The sequence below is a fragment of the Chlorocebus sabaeus genome, chromosome 21 (genome assembly GCF_047675955.1).
Source record: "Chlorocebus sabaeus isolate Y175 chromosome 21, mChlSab1.0.hap1, whole genome shotgun sequence".
NCBI classification, from domain to species: domain Eukaryota; kingdom Metazoa; phylum Chordata; class Mammalia; order Primates; family Cercopithecidae; genus Chlorocebus; species Chlorocebus sabaeus.
In genome coordinates this window covers 117,713,151-117,738,081 of record NC_132924.1, presented here as the reverse complement: position 1 = coordinate 117,738,081, position 24,931 = coordinate 117,713,151, and the positions used below count along the sequence as shown (strand labels likewise).

At 36.6% G+C, this 24,931-nt stretch overlaps 1 protein-coding gene across 1 annotated transcript in view; it reads left to right on the top strand.

The window, feature by feature from the left end:
• The window catches only part of TPK1 (thiamin pyrophosphokinase 1), a 382,381-nt gene that overhangs the window by 145,860 nt on the left and 211,590 nt on the right, over nt 1-24,931 (top strand). Inside the window, exon 4 of the mRNA XM_073009463.1 lies at nt 4,879-4,948. Coding sequence (XP_072865564.1) covers nt 4,879-4,948 — 70 coding nt within the window. The remainder of the gene's footprint in view (nt 1-4,878; nt 4,949-24,931) is intronic.

Below are 24,931 nucleotides of genomic sequence, written 5' to 3'. Positions count from 1 at the left end.
ATTTCAACTCAACTTTATTCCAAAGAAATAGGGAGCTATTTGAAGTAGGGAACTAACCTCTACTTGTGCCTGAAGCTCTTCATTATTTGTCAGTAATGTTAACTTATGCCAAGTAAAAAAAAAGTTAAAGATTGCTTTCACCTACTTACGGGTTCTACTAAAATATAAAGTTGCTGTAGAGGTTTTTAATATATTTTAGTCTTCATCTGTTTATCAGCCTGTTGCATGGTAAGTAATTGCCCAGCCATTGAAGTTATAGTATGTGACAAATCTGCAGAAATTTTGCTGCATAAGCCAATGGAATTTTTACATTAAAAGATAACTCATGCAGTAACTTCTGTTCATTAAAGCTTGGGACAACTTAAATGATGATGAAGTGAACAGTTTTTTTAGGCAGATTCATTACAATTTATCAAAAATTAAAGAATGTCCCCTACTTCTGGTTCCTTTAGTTGGTCACTTTCTCTAACAGTGATATTAGTTTATGCATTTTTCAGACGTCACTGTGCATGAACTTATGCCAATGTTGTTTACAATATGTTGGAAACATTTTATTTTTCAAATGCAGTTTTATTTATGTTTATAGAAAATATTTGAAACTGGTGAAAACCTTTTGGTTAATAAAATGTAGGAGAGGTAGAATACATTTTTTTGGTCATGCTTTACTGAAAACAAAAAGGTTTTAGGGACAGACTGGAACTTGTTTTTCCTCCCTACTCTCAACCTACATGCACTGAGAAAATAGTCTATACGTATCATTGTGCTTATTTTAGCTCCCTTTGCCATTTAAAGCAGGAATAGATGTGGACAAATTTACTTCCTGTGATATAGGTGTTTGTCTTTTTTATAATCTGCTCAAGAAATATCAGTTTAAAGATGGATGTTAGAAATAACAGCATTAGCATTTTTTCTATTGTAAAAGTAACAGTGATCTTAGCTGAACTGGATTTATTATTAGCAGTTTTACACATTTATCCACTGAAATTCATTTCTTCTTTCCTTGTCTTCCTATTGCATTTTGGTGACTTTCTCATAGCCCTCACCGCAGTCTACAGTGCATTGCATGTATTTGCTTCTGTTTTCATGTTTTTCACTATAATATGCGCCTAGAGAACTAGATCTGTTTGTTGTTCATCTTTTTATTTTATATAAAGCCTAGCACATAATAGGAATACATGTTGAATTCAACTGATCTTTGCAAAATGATATAATGTGAAAAATTGGCAAGTCATTCTGTTTGATAATCCTTGATCATTAAAAACTACTATTTCTGAGATTTTCATATTACTTTAGTGAATCGATTATTACATAAAAATGTTCCATACACTTGTTAGTTTTATTTGCAGAGAATTGTTTTATATACTCAAAAGATAATTACTGAGAGTTTACCATCTGTTTCTATTAATGAGTTGTTTCTTTCTCCCTAATCACTTGTTTTGTGCTATATTTTGTACGTGAGATGATCTCTGTATTTTAGCTTTTGATAGTTTTAATACTTAGGAAGTGTGCAATGTCTTCTGTGATCTTCTGCAAGTTATATTTGTGACATAATTTGAATTTGGGTGCCACTCCTTACAAGGAAATGTGTGTTGGTAATTTGTGACGTCCCTTTTAGATGTCTTTCTGAAAACTCTTATTTTTTGTTTTTTACTTTCTAAGTAGATATGGCTTTTCTTTTCCAGGAACACAGTCTTTTCAGATTTTTTTTCATTCTGAGAAAAATGGAGAAAGAGGACTCATATTTATTGAATGCTTATGTGTTCTTGTATCATAATGGGCACTATATATAATTATTAAATAATTACTTAATAACCTTATTCCATAAGTCATATGCTTATTTACAGGTGAGTAAGCTACAGGGAAAAGGAATGTTTTTTTCCACTTGTCCTCTGCTTTATTTCTCATGTAACATAGAACATATAAAATAGCCTTACATATCATGGATAAGTGGAAAACACATTGGAACTTTTATTTCTGACAATATAGTCATGTTCTTTAAATATCCCATTCATAGGGAAAGGATATTTTTAAAACAAACAAAAAAAAGGATAAAAGAAGGTATAGAAAACATTAGCAACAGATTATCAGAAAAGACCTTGAATTGAAAAAAGAACCAAATAGAACTTCTTTAAAAAGAATCAGTAAGACTATAAACTTTTATGTTTTAAACAGGTGACTAGACATAATTGAAAGAGAGGTTTGAAGAAATTACATGCATATACAGAAAAGGTGAGAGAAGTGACACAGTTTAAGAAATGTGAAGGGCAGAATGAAACTGTCTAAAAATATGTTTAAATGGAGTGTCAGAAAATTGATGCATAGAGAGAATGGAAGACATGAAATAATGGAATTAAAAGTGGCTAAGAATTATGCAGAACTGAAGAAAGTCATGGGTCCTCAGATTTAGGAAGCACATTTTGTTGTTTTTCAGACAGGGTCTGACTCTGTCGCCCAGGCTGGAGTGCAGTGGTGCCAGCTTGGCTTATTGCAGCCTGGACCTCCCCAGGCACAGCAATCCTCCACCGCAGCCTCCTAAGTAGCTCTGATGACAGGTGAGTGCCACCATGCTCAGCTAATTTTTAAAAATTTATTGTAGAGACAGGGTTTTGCCATGTTGCCCAGGCTGGTCTTGAATATCTCAGCTCAAGCATTTCTCCCGCCTTAGTCTCTCAAAGTGCTGGGATTACATTCCTGAGGCCTCCATGCCCAACCTTGGAAGCACAGTTAATTTCAAATAAGCTACATCATGGTGAAATTTGAAAAACCAAAGATAAAGGGAAAGTCTTAAAACTTGCCAGAAAGAGAAAACAGGTTAGATACACAAAAATATTGGACTGACAGCGGCTTTCTGAAAGTATCAGTGTACCAATGGCAATCAGAAGCCAATGTACTAATACCATCAAATTTACTACCAATTTACAGTATTATACTCAGCTAATCTGTTATTCCAGAGTGAAGCTGAAATCATTACATTTGCAGCCAAACAGAAGAGGAGTGTCTTTACCACCAAGAGACGCTCATTAAATGTGCCTTAAAGCTGGGTGGGGTATACAGGTGTGAAATGTCAGGAGGTGGTTAGGTCCCCTGCTGAGATTTGGGACCATTCCATCCTATTTCAAATATTTTCATAAGACATGTTGCGCTCGTGGGTGGATTAAATTCAGAGGAAATTCCCACAGTGGAAATTGTGGATTTTTATTTGTTTAAGTGGTCATTTTCTAGCATCTATTATTTTACAGTTTCTAAAACAAATCACGTATCACTGATCTTTTTCTAGAGGCTGTACTCATCTGAACTATTTTATATTTCAAATACCTGAGGAATACATAAGGGAAAGTGGCTGCTTGTTTTCTTTCCCTCAATTCCACTTACCTGTGCCATTAATTTTAATTTCAAAGAAAAGTAGTTTCTCACTATGTTGGTCAATTCTGAGAGTGGACGTTAATTAATCAGCTTCTGGCTTATTTGTACTGGTTAGAAGTTGCTTAAAGTGGAGACCCTGTCACATTATCTTAGGACTCTTGCAAAGAACCTGCTAGTTTGATGCCTAACAATGTTCATTCTGAGCTGATGCTAAGATACTACATATTTCTATGAAAAATAGAAATCAGAAAGGTAGCACCAGCAACAAAAAATCGCCTTCCATGGACTGCAAAAACTTCAGGGAGTAGTTGATTAGCAGTGTCAAATCTGAGAGCAGTAGCAGGGAGAAATCATGGGAAAGGAGGAGGCCAAGGCCCAAGGTGGAGAGACAGCAGGTATTTGATTACCTTAGCATTTCCAAGTTTCAGTTAATTTTGTACCACCTTCACAATTTTTACATTGTGCTCCTATTATCTAGATTATTATTTACTTATATTTTAAAATAAACATGCTTATCTTTTATTTTTAAGAGGAAATGTTTTAATCAAAATAAAAATTGAAACCCATACTACATGTTGTAAATCAAAAGTATATGTAAAAATTATTAAAAGGAGAGAACACAATGAAAATCATATCCTGCCAGGTGCAGTGGCTCACGCCTGTAATCCCAGCACTTTGGGAGTTCAAGGTGGAATTTGAAACCAGCCTGAGCAAACCCTGTCTCTACAAAAAATATAAAAATTAGCAGGATACGGTGGTGTGTGTCTGTAGCCCCAGCTACCTGGGAGACTGATGTGGGAGGATCACCTGAGCCCAGGAGGTTGAGGCTGCAGTGAGCTGTGATCGAGCCATTGCACTCCAGCCTGGGTGACAGCGCAAGACCCTGTCTCAAACAACAAAAACAACAAACCATTTTCTGTTGCCTGTCATGGAAGAAACATTGAAGACATGCTAGCACCGTCTACAGTCTTCTCCTTTATTTAATCAAAAAAGATGGAAAGGCTGGGCATGGTGGCTCACGCCTGTAATCCCAGCACTTTGGGAGGCCAAGGTGGGTGGATCACCTGAGGTCAGGAGTTTGAGACCAGCCTGGCCAACATGGTGAAACCCTGTCTCTACTCAAAATACAAAAATATGCTAGACGTGGTGGCGCATGCCTATAATCCCAGCTACGCGGGAGGCTGAGGCTGGAGAATCACTGGAACCCAGGAAGTGGAGGTTGCAGTGAACTGAGATCACACCACTGCACTCCAGCCTGGGCAACAGAGCCAGACTCCGTCTCAGAGAAAAAGAAAGAAATAAATAAAAGATGCAGAAAGGAAATAAACTTGTCATTTGTCACATGCAATATAGAATCCTTTTTAGTACCAGTAGCGTCAACAGATGAATGTGAAATGATTCACGGAGGTTAGCGTGACTGTGTGCGTCTGAGTGCCTGCTTTTTAGTGATCATCATTTGAAAGATATTGCTCTGTGCCTCCTGTATTGAAATGATTTTGTTCTTTCTATTTGAAGCTCTTTTAAGAGCCTGTGCTGATGGAGGTGCCAACCGCTTATATGATATCACCGAAGGAGAGAGAGAAAGGTATGCTTTCTTTTAGCCGGTGTGCATAGTACCACTGATTTCTGCTCTCTGTTGTTTTATTTTCTTCTTGGAAGTGGATATTGTTACTTTTCCTTCAGACTCTTTTATGGAAAATCTCCCCAGTGAGGGAAGAGTAACCTGAGCTGCTTAACCATGTTGTATTATTTCTTGCTTTGAATGGTATCTTTTAGTAGAATGAGGTGCATCTATTCTTATTTTCAAAACCTTTATTCTGCTACTTCAAAGCCACATTAAGTAGCATTGTCAAATCTTGATACTTGTGAGAACTGTGAAAGTCAGCTAAAATAAAACTTCAGATGGCAATTTGTTATTCAAACAGTGTAAATGAATACAAACTGATTTTATATAAAGTAGGTGTATATTCCCTCATGGAAAATATGAGATTTTATATTACTGTTGAGTAAAGCCCAGTATAATTTAACTTAATTATTTCTCAGTTATGCATACACTTATATTTTAGGAGATGAATAGTTTCCTTAAGATTTACTCTCCTTGCTGTCTGATTTTTCTTACTTTGTGTGGTGAGGTATTTTTCAATAAGATAATATGTTTGATGGAAGCAGATTTTAAACCTAGCTCATTGTGAACATGTTTGTAGTTCAAACACCTTGGCAAACACAAGAATTTATAGTGAAGATATAAGTAGACTAACTATGAAACATAGTTTCGTCTCTGTCATATGTGCTGTTAAGTATGTTGAAATGTCTGTAGTTTAAGAAATTACCTCCTTGCTGCAAAAAATAAAAACATTATGATGTAACATACTCTAGGTACAAATTAAATGTATGTGTTTTGAAATGATATGTTTTTCTTTATGGGATCAAAATTTCTGACACTGGAGCTGCTTTTTGAAAGCAGCCGGTTCTTATAGGAGGAAGGCATGTTTCCTTCGAGACTGGACATGCTAATGCTAATGTCTGGGGACTAGATGCATTATCAAAAAATATAGCAAGAGTGACAGCCTAAAAGACAGTTTAAACTCTTAACGTTTTTTGCTCCTTTATTTTGTAACTTTACAAATTCCTCTGACAGTATCCTCCAAGACCTGACATGGACAATGTGTGAAAAAGTACTCAAGTATGTGTTGTAAAAAAAAAGTGTCTAGGCCGGTTGCTTCAGATAAGAGCGTAATGCCCATGAGGCCAAGCTTATGTATTGGACCTGTAGCCTGCTTGCTGGCAAACAGTCTGGTGCCAGGTATTCTCTACTGGCAGGTGTAGCTTGTGAACATAATTATAATCACAAATGAAAGGATCTCAGCACCGTGCCTCCCAAGTGATCTTTGATCATAAGATCTATCGATAATGCTTGTGAAGAAATATAGATTCTCATATTGATTATTTTTACTGAATTGGGTTGGACACTAATAAGAAAGATAACAGAGCACTTTAAAAATGATTTCAACTCTTATTTTAGATTCACGTTACACGTGAAGTTTCGTTACACGTGTATATCGTGTGATGCTGAGGTTTGGGATGTGAATGATCCCGTTACCCAGGTAGTAAGCATAATATCCAGTAGTTACTTTTTCAACCCCTAACCCCCTGCCTCCCCATTCTCGTAGTTACCAGTGTCTGTTGTTGCCATCATTATGTCCATGAGTACTCAATGTGTAGCTCCCACTTATAAGTGAGAACATGCAGTATTTGGATTTCTGTTACTGCATTAATTCACTAACGGTAATGGCTTCCAGCAGCATCCATGTTGCTACAAAGCAGATGGTTTCAAACAAAATGCTTTTATTCATATTTGAAAGCAAAACAGATGACCAAATTTAGGGGGCGAATACCATTATTTTTTGCCCAAATTTCAATATAACCACGTGTGATATTTCTCAACACATTGATAAGTAATCTTCTAGAAATCTTCCAAGAAGATTTATATAATTCAACAACTGTTTGTTCATATATGCAGATGTTCAATAAAACATTGTACTTTTCATTGATTTTCGAGTTGTAATTGTGTGTTTGCAATGATTCCTACTCTGATGCCCAGGGACATTGCTGGCCTGGGTGAGGATAGAATCTCTAATAGGAAGATGAGTGAAACTAACTGTCTCATGTGGGAATTAAGTCCTTGAATCAACCTCTAAATACAAACCCTAACCAGTCAAACTAATTGGATTCAGGTAACTAAACATAATTCCTCTTGATTGTATTTCTATTAGAAAGGCATTAAAATAAAAAAGGAAAAAATATGCATGAGTTTTAAAAAGTCAGTATGTACTTTGTGGACCACTACTTGTCTTATTCTTATTTATTTACTTAACATCCATATGTACAATGTAATGCCTCATAATTATGTGATAAAACATGAATTTTTAAAGAATCCATCTTCAGTTGAAGACAAAATATTTATACATTTGGAACAGAAGGAAGGAAGACATATAGACAGCAGCAGAGGAACAAAGTTTACAGAGGAGTAAAGCTCAGGGAAAAATCAGTGGTGGGACCTTCTCCCCTCTGCTCAGGCTGAGGAGGGGCAGGGCATGAGGCCCCAGGCCCCGTGTCACTCTGCTTCTGGATGCCCCTGGACATTCAGGTCCACATCTGTCCTTCCTGGAGCCAGGGCCCTAGGAGAGCCTGCAGAGGACCCAGGTGTGCCCCAGGCCCCTGCCTGGGCCTGCTGGCTCCTTTACTCTTTCATGGACCCAGAGGGAAAGGGAAGGTTGAAGTGTGGCAGGTGAGGCGGGTGGGACTCGTGGGGAGATGTGTGTAGTAAAAAGAAAACTCAGAAAAGGGTATTGAATTTGACTGTAATCAGCAAGTGGAAACATATGCCCATTTATCCTGCAGCCCAGAAAGTCCAAGATTACTCAATGGAAACATAGTTTATGAAAGAGAGATGATTAATGCTCTTCTGTTCCCTGCTTTCAGAATACTGAATTAGTGCCCCAAAACTGTTGGCTTATACATATTAGATAGGTTTCATTTTAGTACAGATGTGCAGATATCACTGTTTTCAGTGTTCAGATTGTCTCGTCTTTGGCCAATAGAAACTTCTTTAAGTTAGATCCTATGTTCTTTGTAAAAAATTACCTTTCTGTAGGTTATATATACACACACACACATAAAAATCATGTGTATTATATGAATCACATATATAAATTATATAATTTTTAGGCATAGTTAATGTATAATGAAATGCATATCATAGATGTTTAATTACATGGGTTTTGTCAGACATTTATTTATAGCCTCTTATCCACCATCCAAAACAAGATAGAGAACATTTCCCTAGCCCCAGAAAATTCCCTCATGATTGAAATCCAGACAGTATTTTTACCTTTAGTCAACTGCTTTCTGATTTCCATTACTATAGACTTAAAAAAAATCTATTACTGAATTTCGAGCAAAAGAAATCATATAGTATGTGTTCTTTTGTGTCTTTTTTCTTTTGCTCACGTGTTTTTGCAATTCATTCATGTATTGGTAGTTGTTTTTTATTGCTCAGTGGGATTTTATTGTATGAATATACCACAATTACATTTGTTTATTCACCAAATGTACATTTGGTTGTTTCCAGTTTTTGGCTATTATGTGTAAATGCCACTTCTTATACAAGGGTTTCCGTGAACATGTTTTAATTTGGGGAAGTGGGTACAAAGAATGAAGTTTCTGGGTGACAGGGTAAATATATATTTAAGTTTCTAGAAATTGACATTTCACTTTTCCAAAGTGGTTGTACCACTTTATGTTTCCATGAATAATGTCTGTATTGTTCCATATCCTCACAAATATTTGTTCTTTTTTATCTTGTTGATTTTAGCCATTTAGTGTTTGTGAATGGAAATTGTGATTTTAATTTACATTTCTCTGATAACTAAGGATGTTGGGCATCTTTTCACGTATTTATTGACCATTGCTAGTTCATGACTTGATTTATAAACACCTTGTAAAATAATTCTTATTTATCACTTTTATTAATTAAAAAAACAGCCATGAGCTTAGGTCCAGTTCTATACTAGATGTGTGAAATGCTTGCACACAATCTTTATTAAAATTGTTTTAAAACTGTGGTAACAAAACTTAACATGAGATCTACCTCTTAGCAAGTGTTTGTGTATAATACATATTGTTGACGACAGATACAGTGTTAGCCATTAGATCTCCAGAACTTACTCATCTTGCTTGACTGAAACTTTATGCCCATTGATTAGTAACTCCTCATTTCTCACTTTCCTCCACCCCTGGCAACCCCATTCTACAGTTTGATTCTATGATTTTGACTGTTTTAGATACCTCAGATGAGATAATCTGGCAGCATTTGTCTTTCTGTGACTGGCTCATTTTATGTGGCATAATGTCCTCAAGGCCATTCCATCCTTCACAAATGTCTGTCTCTGTTTCAACTATGAAAGCAGCCTCTCTTCATTTATCAGGTTTTGTTTTGATAAAGAAGCCCTAAATATTTTTTCTTATCGTGAATTGCAGTGTATCTATTAATATCTATTGATTCTGACCTGTGGGACAGTAGGACATATGATTAATTTTTCTGTAGTTACTTGTTAAGTGGATGCAAGCTCAGTAAACATAAGCTCCCTGGTGCCATTCAGTATGATGGATTATATGACATATACAGAAAATTCGAGTACAATGTGATAGATTCTGTAACAAAGGAAGACATGGAGCAAGGAGAGTTAGACCAGAATGGAAGAATTAGAAAATATTCTGAGGATCGTAATGGGCTGTGAAAGATTGGGACCACAGAGCACGGGAGGTACGCATATGTGTGTGCATTTGTAGTGACTGGGGAGAGGCGGGGAGATTCTCCTTTGGCTCCTGGATGAAATCTAAATTAACCACCTTGAGATGCAGGGTTATCTTTTTCGGCATGTCCAATTTCTTCCCTTATATTCTGGTCAAGCAGAACTGCTCACTGTCCTAAATTTGCCGTTCCCTTTCTCCTCTCTGCCTTTGCTCTGGCCCTTTCTCATGGCTGATCTCATATACATTAGCACCACCCATTACAATTGTGTGGCCACTCCAAATAATCCTAATGGTAGATCCTGTGCTGTCCTCATTCTTAGATGGTTTTAGCAGCGTGTGCTAGCACGTTTTGTAGCAATCCTATCCATGCATCAGTGTTCCAATAACACACCATGTACTCCAGGAGGGCTCCTCTTCCCTTCCAGCCTGAAGTGACTTGGCATTTCCTACACTGTAATAATACTCTTAAATCACAATGTTACATTCACATTTTCCCTTGATTTAAAGCTGTGAAGACTTATATTCTTTACTAGGTTGTAAATTTCTAGTGATCTATTACCCTTTAACTTTGCATAATACTTCGTAATTATTTACTTTCTCATTTTATCTTGTGACTTAGCTATGCTTAGATGTATCTTATCGTCTTCACTAGGTGGTAAACTCCTGGAAGGCAACAATCATAATTAATCATCTTTATATGCTTCATATCTGGTACACTAATGAGCATTTGAGAATTTATTTGAATTAGTGATTTTTCCTTGATATGTTAGCAGAGATGTAAGACTAAGCTTTTGTTAAGTCAAGGATTTCTAAGATATAATACCAGCTATTGGAAGTATCTTGTTGTTAAAGAAACTTTCAATAATTATATATCTTATTAGTATTATAAGCCAGAAAAGGTTTATGTCTAAAAAGATTGTGCATTTTTGTCTGAAGTCATGTATAGTATATATCTCACTTATTTTCAGAGTATCTTATGTTACATTGCATTCTAATTCCTATCTAAATGAATCTTTTATCCTGGAGCTAAGGTCCTTGCCTTTGAATTCATTGGCATTTTGAGAACAATATGTACCATGAATATCAGTGCTAAATGTGAGGGTTTTTTATTTATTTGTGATTTTGTGGTACTTAGAGATTCTCAGACTCATCAGCATAACAGTCTAAGAAGTTGCTATATCTTTAGTATTGTGTGTAGGATATCTGAAATGTGGGGAAGGTGGTTTTTAGGTTAGTTTTCTCAGAGTAATTAATGAATTATAGAATTCTGAATGGAAAGTTCTACAGGAGAGTATCTTTATATAAACATTGTTCTAGGTTAGCTCAGATGTTTAGGAGTTTCCTTTCTGTTTAAATATGAGCACCTAACAAAAATCCCTTGCATTCATGGAAATGACCACATAATTAAACACTCATTAACAATGGCAGGATGATGAGGACATATTTAAACAGAAAAGCAAAATATGTTCCTGATCTCTTTTTCCTCTCACTTCATTAATTTTCTCACAGTTACAATTTCAGTCTTTGAGCTTTGTATAATCATGCAACTTACTCATCGGATCAGTCTACTTTTTCGATTAATCAAGTATGAAGAGGATGACTGTTGTAACTCTAACTCTACGACTATTTGTGGCCCAGCTAAATGAAGTTCAAAATATAATTAAAATAACTGAATAATGTGGGAGGATAGCTCTTAAGAATTAGCTTCTAAAGCCTTTATCAATACAATTAACCCAGGCATCTGGTAGCAAGTATCTGATTACTCTTGAAGGAATCAATGACAGTCTAAGTCTGGCTATCTGTGAGTAACTTTGGACACTTTCATTTTATTTCATTGCAGGGAGCAGCAGCCTCCAGAATGGACATTATGTAGTCAGAGAGTTCGATTAAGGTTCACAATCGGATTCTGCCACTTCATTACTTTTAGCAAGTAATTTAACTTCTCGGGCTGTAGTTTCTTCATCTGTGACATTTCAGGAAGAGATAACTTTCTTTTGGAGTATTTAGAGAAATCTTGATGAGGTAACATTACTGTGGCTAATTACAGAAGATCTGGATAAATCAAGAGGATGGAACATGGCTCTTAAAAGCTATAGTGATAAATTATTGAATAGTTCAGTGTGTACCTGATGTAGTTTTCGGCCATAGCTGTAAATATTTTTGTCATACTTAACTATTCTGAATGTAGTCATTGTTTTACTTTTCAGAAAGGTTATGTGCATTTTTCAGATAGTGGTTGGCATATAGGAATGTAGTATTTGGCATCTGATTTCTTTTGTTTTAAATCCGCTTTGTTCAGCTATAATTTCATACATCCACTTTAAACATACAGTTCAATTATTTTTGAAGCATTATATACTTGCGTACCCACCACCACAGTCAAGATTAAAACACGTCCATCATCCCAAAAAGTTCCTACCTCTTGCTTTGCAGTCATTCGCCGCCTCCTACACTGTGTCTCTTGTAGACTTCTAGAATGTCATACAAATGAAAACACACAATTTGTTATCTTTTCTGTCATTTTTCACTTATCAAATGCTTTTGAGATTCATTTGTGTTATTTTATGTATTTTAATTCATCCATGTATTTTGTGTATTTATTATTTTATATAGTTTGTTCCTTTTTACTGTTGAGTAGTGTTCTAGTATATGGATACACTACAATTTTCTTTCTTTCTTTATTTTACACAGTTGATGAACCTAATTTCTAAAACTTGTCTTTTTGTTGGAATTTGTTGTCAATTTTTATGCGCTTCTTTGGAATATATGTTCTTTTAGTTGGAACCAAGCAAAATTCTCAATGTTTTCAATTCAATCCTAGATAGACATTATATAAAATAGTAATAAAGACTTGTGTCTAAGGTCTGTATTTGCTATATCTTAGTAAAAAGTATATAAAAGCTTGTTCAATACTATTTTTAAAGGAATAAGACAATAAACATGAAATCAGTGTGAAATAAGTTGGTGTCAAGTATCTGAGCATAAGTTGTGGTCTTGATAACCTTCAATATATGTGACAGTTGATTTCAGTCTCTCTATGACTAGTTTTCTCACTGATTGTGATTTTTTTTTTTTTTTTTACTACTTTTCAAGCCTCTTATGGAATAGTCAAAACATGTAATTTCTGTATGCTTTAACATTTGCAGAAAGGAAACAAATATGAACCAAAGATCTTTGGTTCAGTCGATTCTTATAAGCCTAGCCTTAGCAATGATTAGTCATTTGCGTCAGCAAATTTCCATTAAAAAGTATTTATGCCATCAAATTACCAAGCTCTGTAAGCATGTCAACATTATTAGGTCTTTGAATCAAAATGATGAAAGGTAAAAATGATTAGTGCATTTTAAAGAGAATTTACAACAGAAGTCTTGGTATTAAAGAACCTTACACAACAAACTGTGAAGGCATATTTATCTTAAATTATTGATTAGATTAGTTTAGTAATATATTTTAGTCTGTTCGTTATCAAATGCTATAAATCAGAGGTCTCAAAGTTATCCATGTGCAGCTATGAATCATTTTGGAATATTGGAGGAAGGAGGAATGTGTATGCAAAGGTGCTGTGTTTCTCAGATCGTGCGTGAACTCAAAATAAATTTTCAGAGTGAGACCATTTTAAGCAGCTGCAGGAAGTCAGTTTACAACTAAATTTAATCAGAGGCATTGTTTTTTATGGCTATTCTATTTCATAAAGTATGTTCCTGACAGAACCCTTTTCCCTTCCTGCACTGTGGATAGAGTCTTCAGAAATAAATTATCTCCCAGTAATTTTTTTAGAGAATGCGAGATCATTTGTCAAAAGTTTTGAGTAGCATGTGGCTTTTTAAATTTTACTTTTTTAAGAAAGAAATGTTGAATTGTTTTAGTGATTGTTACTATAAGAGCTCATGTTTTCTTGTCACGTTTTAAACTTATTTTTAATAGATTTTTAGATCAATGAGTTAAGAAGTGATGGTTGAAAGTAATCACATAATACTACACATACAAAATTGTGTCTTAAAAAGTTGTGGAACGGTCCCTGTCTGGTTTTTCATACACACTTACGTGATCACACATACACGTCTTCTTGGAAACACACACTTGGGTTCTTCCTGCATGGTTTTCTTGTTATTAAAAGTTGGGATTTGTATTATTGGGTCAAGAGCAAACAGAATAACTCCAACACTAGACAGGATGGCTTATATTATTTGTTGACACATCATTATAGAGGGCAGGACATTTTAGTTCATGATAGGATTGCAACTGAGCTATCCATCGTCCTCCAGTTGTTAGGGAACAGAAGTGACAGCTGGAATTCAAGTTAAGCAAGGACTAGTGAATAAATTTTACGGGAAAATATCCAAATGGCAATGACACAAAGATGAGCACTGAACTGTCACTTGCAGTGTGGGGTTACAAATCTGAGAGTTGTTTGAGGTGTGTTCCTTAAAGCCTTCAGTTTTGCTTCTGTAGCCAGCAAAGTCAAGAATATGCTGAGGAATCTCAGAGAGGACATTTAAAATACAACAGACGATATTATACTACACTAAGAAAAAAGTCATTTTGTGTGTGTGTACATTATATGCAATATACTTAACTACAGTATAGTTAACTCTGGCTGTTACTAGCTTTTTGAAGTAGAGCTAGAGAAAGTCAGAGGAAGGGAACTTAAATGATGAATAAGAAGGCATTTAGTCTATGAATGATTAGACTGAAAGGAACTAAAATAAAAAATCATAAGTATTAAAAATGCTGACTTCTCTAAATCCTATGATTTCTAATTACAAGGAGCAGTTTGGTTGAATGAGACTAACAGTGCTTCTGCTTAGACTACAGGGAAGATGGTGTTGTCCCTCTCTACGGGGCTTAGACCAGGGAGCACTTTCTTATGACCTTGGATATCAGGTTCCATCCATTGCTGCTGGGCATCATGTAGGGGTGCCGACACCTGGGCGTGTTACCCAGGGCTACAGGAGCCATGAGGGGAGAAGATGTGTATGCATTAACAGTGTTTAAAAGATTTTTTAAAATCTTTGTGCCATCTAAATGTTGAAAAAAGCCTATTATTTTCAAACCATTGGAGTGCCCTTGGAAATATCAAGGAGCAGGTTTTAGGTACAAATGGAAGTTTTGGTTTTTTTCTTTTTTACAGAACACTATGTAATTCAGTTCTAAAAGCCTCCTGCTTTCTTCCATGTGTTATGCATCATTATCTTTCAAAACTCACCCATGTGTTGTGTCTCCCCAGAAATCTTCGTTTCCAGAGACCCAAGTTAGGAATGAATTTTCTAAGCAGTCCTTCACCGTAATGCCACATGATGTTGAAATTATCCATGGGAGCTTCTATTTAATTGGGAAAAATTCCCTGTTCTTGTTTTATTCATTTTTGGAAATAATCCTAGCAGCTAGGATCAGGTTTGATAACTAATAGATGATAAGTAAATATTTTTAACTAACCATCATTACTCCTTTTAGACAGTTCACCCTGAAAATAACTTCCCCACATATTCAATTAAGCAAGTAGATGACAAATCCTAAATAATTTAAGGGTGTTTCGTGGCTAGATTTCTTACCTTACCAGATTTGTTACATTATTATTCTGTGTCTCTCTTACATAATTTGTCCTTGAAGTTCTCTTATCCAACACGTCCATTATCAAACATTTACCACATCATATTTGAGTCACCTCTTTACATATTCCCACCAGCCTGTAACCTCAGTGAACGCATACATTTCTCTAGCATTTTTACTGTCTCATCCCCAGCAATTAGTTCTTAATTATGTGCTTAAGAGTTATTAAAGAATGATTAGAAATACTCGTCAAGACTTCATATAGCATACTGTCATAGATTGCAGTGTGAATGTTTCTGACCCAAAAAGTAATTCTTAAGATTATTTTTATTCAAGAGGAGAATCAGAGACCAATACCAAAATCTCTTCTGGTAACAGTATTAGGACTTATTTAACTTTTTTGTATTTGTGTGGGTTTTTAGTTGTAAAGAACAAGAACTCTGGCCAATGTAAACAAGAATCAAAAGTGGTATAATTAATAGAGAAAGTGAGAAGGCTGGGGGAGTATGCAGGAATTGCGAGGCTTGGGAAACAGGAATCAAGGGAAGCTGGAAGCCAGATCCACAGCTCTGCTTACACTCTAAGAACAAGTGAGGACTTGCACTTAGCCACCTGTGAGCCGGCCACTGGGTGGACTACAGGTGAATTCCTAACTGTGTCTCTTTTCTAGTGTAATATCGTGTTCAACTGAGTTGAGGTGGTTCTGAGGGACTGTCTGCCCATGTCCTTGTTTCTAGTGGTTGTGTTTATTTCTGGAGTGGGATTTGCCTCCTGTCAATACTGAGACCATACTAGTTTCTGCACACCTAAGTGGGACCAGCCAACTACAAATAGGAACAAAAGAATCCTTATGAGTATAGATCTGCAGCGTCTTTTCTCTGCTGCCTGTGATGTCTTCATATCCTAGGGTAGTCTAATGTTGTTTATTAATCTCCTCCTTACTTCTCCCTCCCCACACACCTCCCTAACTTACTGGGGTATAAAATGCCCCTGGTTGGGAACTGTTTTTATTCCTCACTATCTAATGACAGTGAAAGGGAATTAAATGGTCATCTGTCATGCAAATAAGTCACAAAAATGCCTCTCATGTATTCTGAGAAATTTAGTAACATTCTTTTCAAATTTTAAAAAAAGTATATAGGAAGTATAATTCTTCTTTAGTTTTATAAAATTGTTTTTAATCAAAAGATTCTTGTTTTCTGAATTCATGTTACATTTGTTTCCAAGTAAACTTTAAAATTTTACTCTTACGATTCATAACTTTCCAGGGAGAGGGTTGTACTTTTTTTTTAGATATCTTTTGCATTTAAAAATATTCCCCCCCCTTCATGAAATATTACCAAGACAAGCTTATATTTTACAACATAGAGCTTTCTTCAGTTGGTTTGGGTCTTTGTGACAACTAAGTGAGAGAATAACATTATTTTTCTAATTCGTGATATATAAAAAGGTTTCATTACTTAAAGGTAAGGCTTTAATTTAAATATACAATACTAGTAAATTTTTACAAAATTTCCCAAGATGAAAACTTCCCAGATTTAGTTTTTATTAAAAAATATTTAAAGTGAGAAATAAGAAAAAAATTGCTTTCTGACTTCCAGCACAGTAGTTAAAAGGGCAGCTGAAGCTTAGAAGCTTAGGATGCAGTTTTCTTTGTAGAGCTAGCATCATTTTTTTTCCCCACTTCATGTAAAATGCACTTATTTATCACTAGCGGCCTCTAGTGTATATTCAGTTTTTTTCCTGCTCGACTGTACATTAGTTGGTTATTAGTAACTGGAGAGCTGTTCCATGTGTTAGGAACAAGAAAAACAGCTACAGTTTGTATCATCTTGGCATTTTATCAGTCAGTAAAAAGAACATTTTTGCATAATAGTGTGGTCTTATGATTCCTATTAGCAGTAATAGGGCTTTCCCAGCAACTTTCCTCCATGTGGCAGTTGCTCACCAAAGCTTAATTCTGATGTGGGAGGAAGAGAGTTAGTGATCATGCATTACACTGATGCCCTCTAATGCTTTTAATAGGATGCAATCAAGTTAGGATACAGGAGGCAAGGATTATCAAAGTGAGATTTTAGCCAAATTGTGTGGCAAAAATCTGAACTGAACTTATTTATTTTAATTGAGCCTATTTGTTCAATTTTAAATAAAACCATATTCAAGTAATTTTTGATGCAGTCATAATTACAAAATATATAAAGATAAACACCTCAAATTTGTGTCATTTAGTATTTACCTTTCTTTTAAACTTTGTATATTTTAAAAGACAAATTCTCTGCTATCACCTCTAACTTTTCCCCCACTTATGGACATAGGATTATTATAATGAATTTGGGGAATAGAGGAAGACATAAAGAAAAAAATTAAAATAACCTAAAATCCCACTCCTATAGATAACTTCTGTTAATATTTTTACATATATAATTTTTTTCAAATGTACATTTTTGTATGTTTATTGCTCTGTATGTATGTGTGCACATGTAATGAAATATAGATTTTTATCTATAAGTTGCTTTACATCATGCCTGTTTTTAACATTATATTATGAACGTGCTACCAGGTCATTATATATAAATTTTGTTACATTTTTATCTCTCAACCATTCTCCATATATCAGAAAGGTACGTAGCTCATATGTTGTCTTTTTTGTTTTGTTTTGTTTTGTTTGAGACAGAGTCTCACTTTGTTGCCCAGACTGGAGTGCAGTGGCGCAATTTTGGCTCACTACAACCTCTGCCTCCTGGGTTCAAATGATTCTCCTGCCTCAGCCTCCCAAGTAGCTGGGACTACAGATGTGCGCCACCATGCCCGGCTAATTTTTGTATTTTTAGTAGAGACGGTGTTTCGCCAGGCTGGTCTCAAACTCCTGACCTTAGGTCATCCACCCACCTTGGCCTCCCAAAGTGCTGGGATTACAGGCATAAGCCATTGTGCCCAACCAGCTTACAAGTTTTTTATAAGTAAAACTTTGGTAAATAAACCTTTGTTAAGTATTATAGAAACATTAAGTATTATTATAAGTGTATGAGTTTCTGACACTTAGAGTAGTTTCACAGATGTTAAGATATGGGCCAGAAGTTATAAATTTTAAAAAATGTATTTAAGTCTAAGTTGACAACTTGCTTTCCAGAATATTTGTGCTTAAGTTAACCTTCATCAACAGTATAAGACAATTTACATTTCTCTCTGCTTTTGCCAGCTTTATTAACTTAAATTTTATTGATATATTATGTAGGAAATCATATTCCATTATTATTTTAGCATATTTTAATTATGGAATCATTCTGTATAATAGGCATTATTGTAGTCACCTGTGATGCAGCAGAGAACAAAATACTTGACTTCATTGACCTTCCATAGAGGAAATCAGCAAGATAAATAATTCAAATATAAAGTATGTTACTAGTGAGAAGGAGAATAATAATGCAGGAGAAGGGGTAGCATGCTTTGCAGTAGGTTGTTAGCAATTAAAGTGAGGGAGAGCCTCACTGAGCAAGTGACTTCTGAGTTAAGACCTGCAGGAGGTAGAGAAGCAAACCATTTGCTCAGCCAAAGGAAGAACCTTCCAGGAAGTGAGGATGCTTGTGCAGAAGCCCTGAGACATGAGAATGATACCAGTTAGCTTTTGCTGTATCACAAGCCACCCCCAAAATTAGTGGCTTTAAACAATGATTGATTGATTTACTCACAAGTCTAAGGTTCAGCTAGGCGGATCTTGTGGGCTCATTCATGTGCCAGTTACGTGGGTTGGTAAAGGAAAACTATTTCTGTACTCACAACACTTCTGCCACTAAATGTCTGGGTTTTATACATCAATTTGCCAGTGGTCATCAACTGGGTATACAACAGTTTAATTCAGTCTGACATTATTCAGAATAAGCGCAGACCACCACCCTCCGACACACACAGGTAAAGGACTTAGTCCCACTAGATGGCCCCGCACTTTAAATGCCAGTTGCAACTCGTGACTCCTCAGAACTCCCTCCTCGTGTTTGGTAATTTGCTGTAATGGCTCACAGAACTCAGGGAAATGCTTATGTTTACAATTTATTTAGAAAAGGATGTTATAAAGGATGAACGTGAACAGCCAGATGATGTGGTACACAGGGTGGGATCTGGAGAAGTCCTAGTGCAGGAGCTTCTGTCCCCCTTGGATTTGGGATACACTACCCTCCCGGCATGTGGATATGTTCCCCAACCTGAAAGCTCTCTGAACCACGTTGTTTAGGGTTTTTACATGGGGGTTCTGTTACATGGGCATGATTGATTACTTCATTGGCCATCGGTGATTAGCATAATCTGTAGCTCCACTGGGAGTGGTGGGTGTGAACATTCCACACTCTGATCATGCCTTTGTCTTTCTTGGGAATCAGCCTCCAACTTGAAACTCTCCTAGAGGCCCCCAGTCACCAGTCATCTCCTAGGATACCAAAAGACACCCATTACTGTGGAGATGCCAGGAGTCTTGGCAACTGTTTTATCAGAAACCAGAAGAGAAGACCAAATGTATATTTCCTCTTATATCATGATATCACAGTTGGGTAGGCAGTTTTGTTGATGATGTCAGCATGTGGAAAGGACTCAGGTGTTTAGAGGTGGGATGTCTGTAAGCTGTACCTGACTCCAGTCTCATCCTCCATCCATCAGGCATGCTCAGAATTACTCTCATGGCAACAGGGGAGGGTTCCAAGAGAGCAAAGGGACGGCTGCAGCTCCACTTGAGGCCTCCATTGCTAACTGCCGTGCTGTCACTTCCACTGCATTTTTTTAAGTGAAAGCAGGTTTCGAGGCTAATATGAATTCTCGAGGTGGGGAAACAGTCTGGAAAGTCACATTATAAAGGGGTATAGATTGGGAGGAGAAAATAATTATGGATAATTGTGCAAATGATCTACAAGTGGAGATAATGAGGGGAACTTACGAGGAAGGAGAGTGATCAGAAAGATAACAGGGTAGATCTTAAAGCGCCTTTGTACATAATATTGATGATTTACTGTGAATGAGATGGGAAGTCATTGGAAGGTTTTGAGCAGAGAAATGCCATCAGCTGTTTTTTCAGGATTGTACCATGGAGGATGCAAAGAGCGAGCTAGACTGAGATTGTATTTTTGCCTATAAAACTGGCTGACAAGACAAATCAGTTACTAGGTACAAGAAAGAAAAGTCAAGGATGACTCCAAGAAAAGTCAAGGATTTTGAACTAACAATTAGAAAAGAATGATTTTTCCTTAGATGAGATTGAGGAGGTTGTAAGAGTAGTGGTTTCAGTGGGGGAAAGGGCAGAGATTCAGTGATTTGAGTTTGAGTTATTTATCCATCTCACGTTGAGTAGGTTGTTGGATACAGAGTCATCAGTATATAGAGAGCCATATAAGGCCATGAGACAGTGAGATAACCTAATGACTGCAGATAGAAGAGAAAATAAGTACAGATACTGAGCTGTGGAATACTCCAGTGTTAAAAATTCTGAGGGACAAAGCAGGAGTAACCCATGAGTTGGGGGAAAACCAGGAAACTATGGTCATGGTCCTTAAATGATGAAAGAAAATCAAGGAATACAGTGATCATTTGTGTTACGTACTTCTGATGGGTAAAGTGATAGGATAATTGACCATTAGATTTAGCAATATGGAAGTCTTTGACATTGGAAAATATGTATATATGTGTGTGTGTGTGCATTTGTGTGTGATTAGAGATTAATACGGTATTTAAATTCCTTCCTTTTTGTGTCATGTCTTTTTTCTATTTTATTTTTCCTATATGATTTTATTTTCATTTAATAAGCCATTGGGATCAACTCTGTTTGAACAAGGATACTCACCCTTTGTCTTTTGTATTTCTTTTAAATGTTTTTCCTGATATTCTTTTTTATTTTAATAATAGTCATCTCATGATTTTATGATTTCTGGGTGCCCTATACAAAAGCCATTGTCATCTGGCTGCATTCTTTTGGATTCCTATAATGCAGAGATCAATATTAAATACCGTAGAGAACCACCCATGCTCTCGTCTCTGTCTTTTAAGACAGTGACTCATATATCTATGTAATGGATAGCTGCAGCAAGATAAAAACAGAAACTATCCAAGGTAGAAAATACAGTACTTACTTCACCAAGAAAGTGTATGCCTTAAGACATTCTTTTTTTGTGTGTGTGTCATTTTCTTAAGTAAGGTTTTAGTTCCTGCTGTGAGGAAGCTGTATTGGAAAGGCAGAATCAAGATGAAAAACACTCCCCTAGCAGAAACTGTAGCTAGGCAGCTTATTACTCTTTGCTTTGGAAAACTTGGGAGGAGCAGACAACCTATTAGTGACCCTAATGGCATTTATCACTGGTTGTATTTACTGAATTCTGTGGATTATGCCTCAGCTGAATCACAGAGAGAAGCATAAAGCAAACAAATTACACAAAGTAATTCACTACCAGTGAGCTAGCTTTTTATATTTGTTAAGGTGAAGAGTTGGCATTAACCTATAAATATACTTGGGGACTCTTCCATGTTTGTAAATCAGAAAAGATGAAACCTTCCACTGTGGACTACATGGGGGTTAGCATGATTCTTCTAAATATATATATATCGCATTTTCTGGCACTACCTTACCCCACTGCCGCTACCACGTCCTTCTAGGAAAATAACTCCATAGGTTACTTTCTGTTCAAATAACCTTTCATTCTTCTCACCCCTTCTGGCCTCTTTTGGAAAACAAATAATTACAACAAATGACTGAAGGGGAAGTGACCTGATGTTCAGAGCCAGAGGAAATATTTACTTGTACAACTTTTATTGAATACATTAATATTATACAAAGCCCTGTTTTGGGGCTAAGAGATCCTGCAAAGTCACTCACTCTTTAAAAATTGTAGCATGGCTAGCCACATGTAAATACAAGTGATTGAATGAGAAGTGAGCTATATCTTAGTCTGATTGGGCTGTTATTTTTTTTTTCTTCAACTTTTATTTTAAGTTCAGGGATACATGTGCAGGTTTGTTATATAGGTAAACATGTGCCGTGGTGGTTTGCTGCACAGATCATCCCATCACCTAGGTATTAAGCCCAGCATCCATTAGCTATTCTTCCTGATGCTGTCCCTCCCCTACCCCCAACAACAGGCTCCAGTATGTGTTTTTCCCCTCAATGTGTCCATATTTTCTCATCACTGAGCTCCCACTTAGAATTGAGAGCATGTGGTGTTTGATTTTCTGTTCCTGCATTAGTTTGCAGAGGATAATGGTTTCCAACCCCATCCATGTCCCTGCAAAGGACATGAGGACATGATCTTGCTCCTTTTTATGGCTGCAGAGTTTTCCATGGTGTATATGTACCACATTTTCTTTATCCAGTCTATCATTGATGGGCATTTAGGTTGATTCCATGTCTTTGCTATTGTGAATAGTGCTGCAGTGAACATACATGTGCATGTATCTTTATAATAGAACCATTTATATTTCTTTGGATATATACCTAATAATGAGATTGCTAAATCAAATGGTATTTCTGCCTCTAGGTCTTTGAGGTATCGCCAAACTGTCTTCCACAATGATTGAACTAATTTACGCACCCACCAACAGTGCATTCCTTTTTCTCCTCGACCTCGTGAGCATCTGTCGTTTTTTGACTTTTTAATAATATCCATTCTGACTGGCATGAGATGGTATCTCATTGTGGTTTTGATTTGCATTTCTCTAATGACCAGTGATGTTGAGCTCGTTTTCATGTGTTTGTTGGCCATATGTATGTCTTGTTTTGAGAAGTGTGTGTTGATGTACTTTGCCCACTTCTTAATGGGGTTGTTGTTTTCTTTCTTGTAAATTTGTTTAAGTTCTTTCTAGACTCTGGATATTAGACCTTTGTCAGATGAATCGATTGCAGAAATTCTCTCCTGTTCTGTAGGTTGTCTGTTCACTCTTATGAGCAATTGTGAATGGGAGCTTATTGATGATTTGCTTGTCTGCTTGCCTGTTATTGGTTTATAGAAATGCTGGCAATTTTTGCCTGAGACTTTGCTAAAGTTGCTTATCAGCTTAAGAAGCTCTTGGGCTGAGACAGTGGGGTTTTCTAGCTATTACAACCCCTGCTTTTTTCTGTTTTTCACTTACGTGGTGAATTTTCCTTCATCCCTTAATTTTGAGCCTATGTGTGTCTTTGCCCATGAGATGGGTCTCTTGAAGATAGCATACCAGTGTTTCTTGGCTCTTTATCCAGCTTCCCATTCTGTGTCTTTTAATTGGGGCATTCAGCCCACTTACATTGCTGAAAACTCAGAAAGCCAGAGTGCCTCGTTTCTTCCAAATGACTGCAGCACCCCTCTAGCGAGGGCACAGACCTAAGCGGAGGCTGAGATGGCTGAGGTGACAGAAGTAGGCTTCAAAAGGTGGGTAATAATGACCTTCACTGAGCTAAAGGAGCATGTTGTAACCCAGTGTAAAGAAACTAAGAGTTATGATAAAAACAATGCAGTAGCTGATAGCCAGAATAACCAGTTTAGAGAGAAACATAACCAACCTGATGGGGCTGAAAAATGCAACATGAGAAATTCACAACGTATCACAAGTATCAATAGTGGAATACACCAAGCAGAGGAAAGAATTTCAAAACTTGAAGACTGTCTTACTGAAATAAGATAGGCAGACAAGAATACAGAAAAAAGAATGACAGGAATGAATGAAACCTCTGAGAAATTTGGGATTAGGTAAAGAGACTGAACCTATGACTGAGGTACCCAAAAAAGATGTGGAGAAGGGAGCCAAGTTGGAAAACACACTTCAGGATATCATCCATCAGAGCTTCCCAAACTAGCAAGATAGGCCAACATTCAAATTCTTGAAATGCAGAGAACCCCAGTAAGGTACTCCATGGGAGGATCAACCACAAGACGCATAATCAGCAGAGTCTCCACCATCGAAATGAAAGAGAAAATGTTTAGGGCAGCCAGAGAGAAAGGCCATACCACTTACAAAGGGAAGCCCGTCAGGCTAACAGCAGACCTTTCAGCAGAAACTCTACAAGCCAGAAGAGATTGGGGGCCAATATTCAACATTCTTAAAGAAAAGAAATTTCCAACCCAGAATTCCATATCTGGCCAAACTAAGCTTCATAAGCAATGGAGAAATAAAATCCTTTTCAGATAGGCAAATGCTGAGGGAATTCATCATCACCAGGCCTTGCAAGAGCTCTTGAAGAAAGCACTAAACATGGTCCTTTTCAGGACCCTGAAATATTTGTAGTGGTATTACCAGCCACTACAAAAACACACTGACGTACAGATCAGTGACACTACGAAGCAACCACATAAATGTGTTTGCAGAACAACCAGCTAGCATCATGATGACAGGATCAAATTCACACATGACAATACTGCCCTTAAGTGATCGGGCTGTTATAACAAAATATTATAAACAGTGTGGTTCATAAGCAACAGAAGCTTAGTTCTCACAGTTCTGGAGCCTGCAGGGTCCAAGATCATGGCACCAGCAGCTTCTGTGTCTGGTGAGGGACTGTTTTCTGGTTCATAAATGGTGTCTTCTCACTTTGTCCTCACATAGTGGAAGAGGCAGACAGCCTCAGGCCTCTTTTATAAAGACACTAATCTCACCTAATCCTCTCCAAAGGCCTCACCTCTTGATACCATCACATTGAGAATTAGGTTTCAACATATGAATTTTGGTGAGGGGAGGCATAAATATTCAGACCATAGCAAGCTGT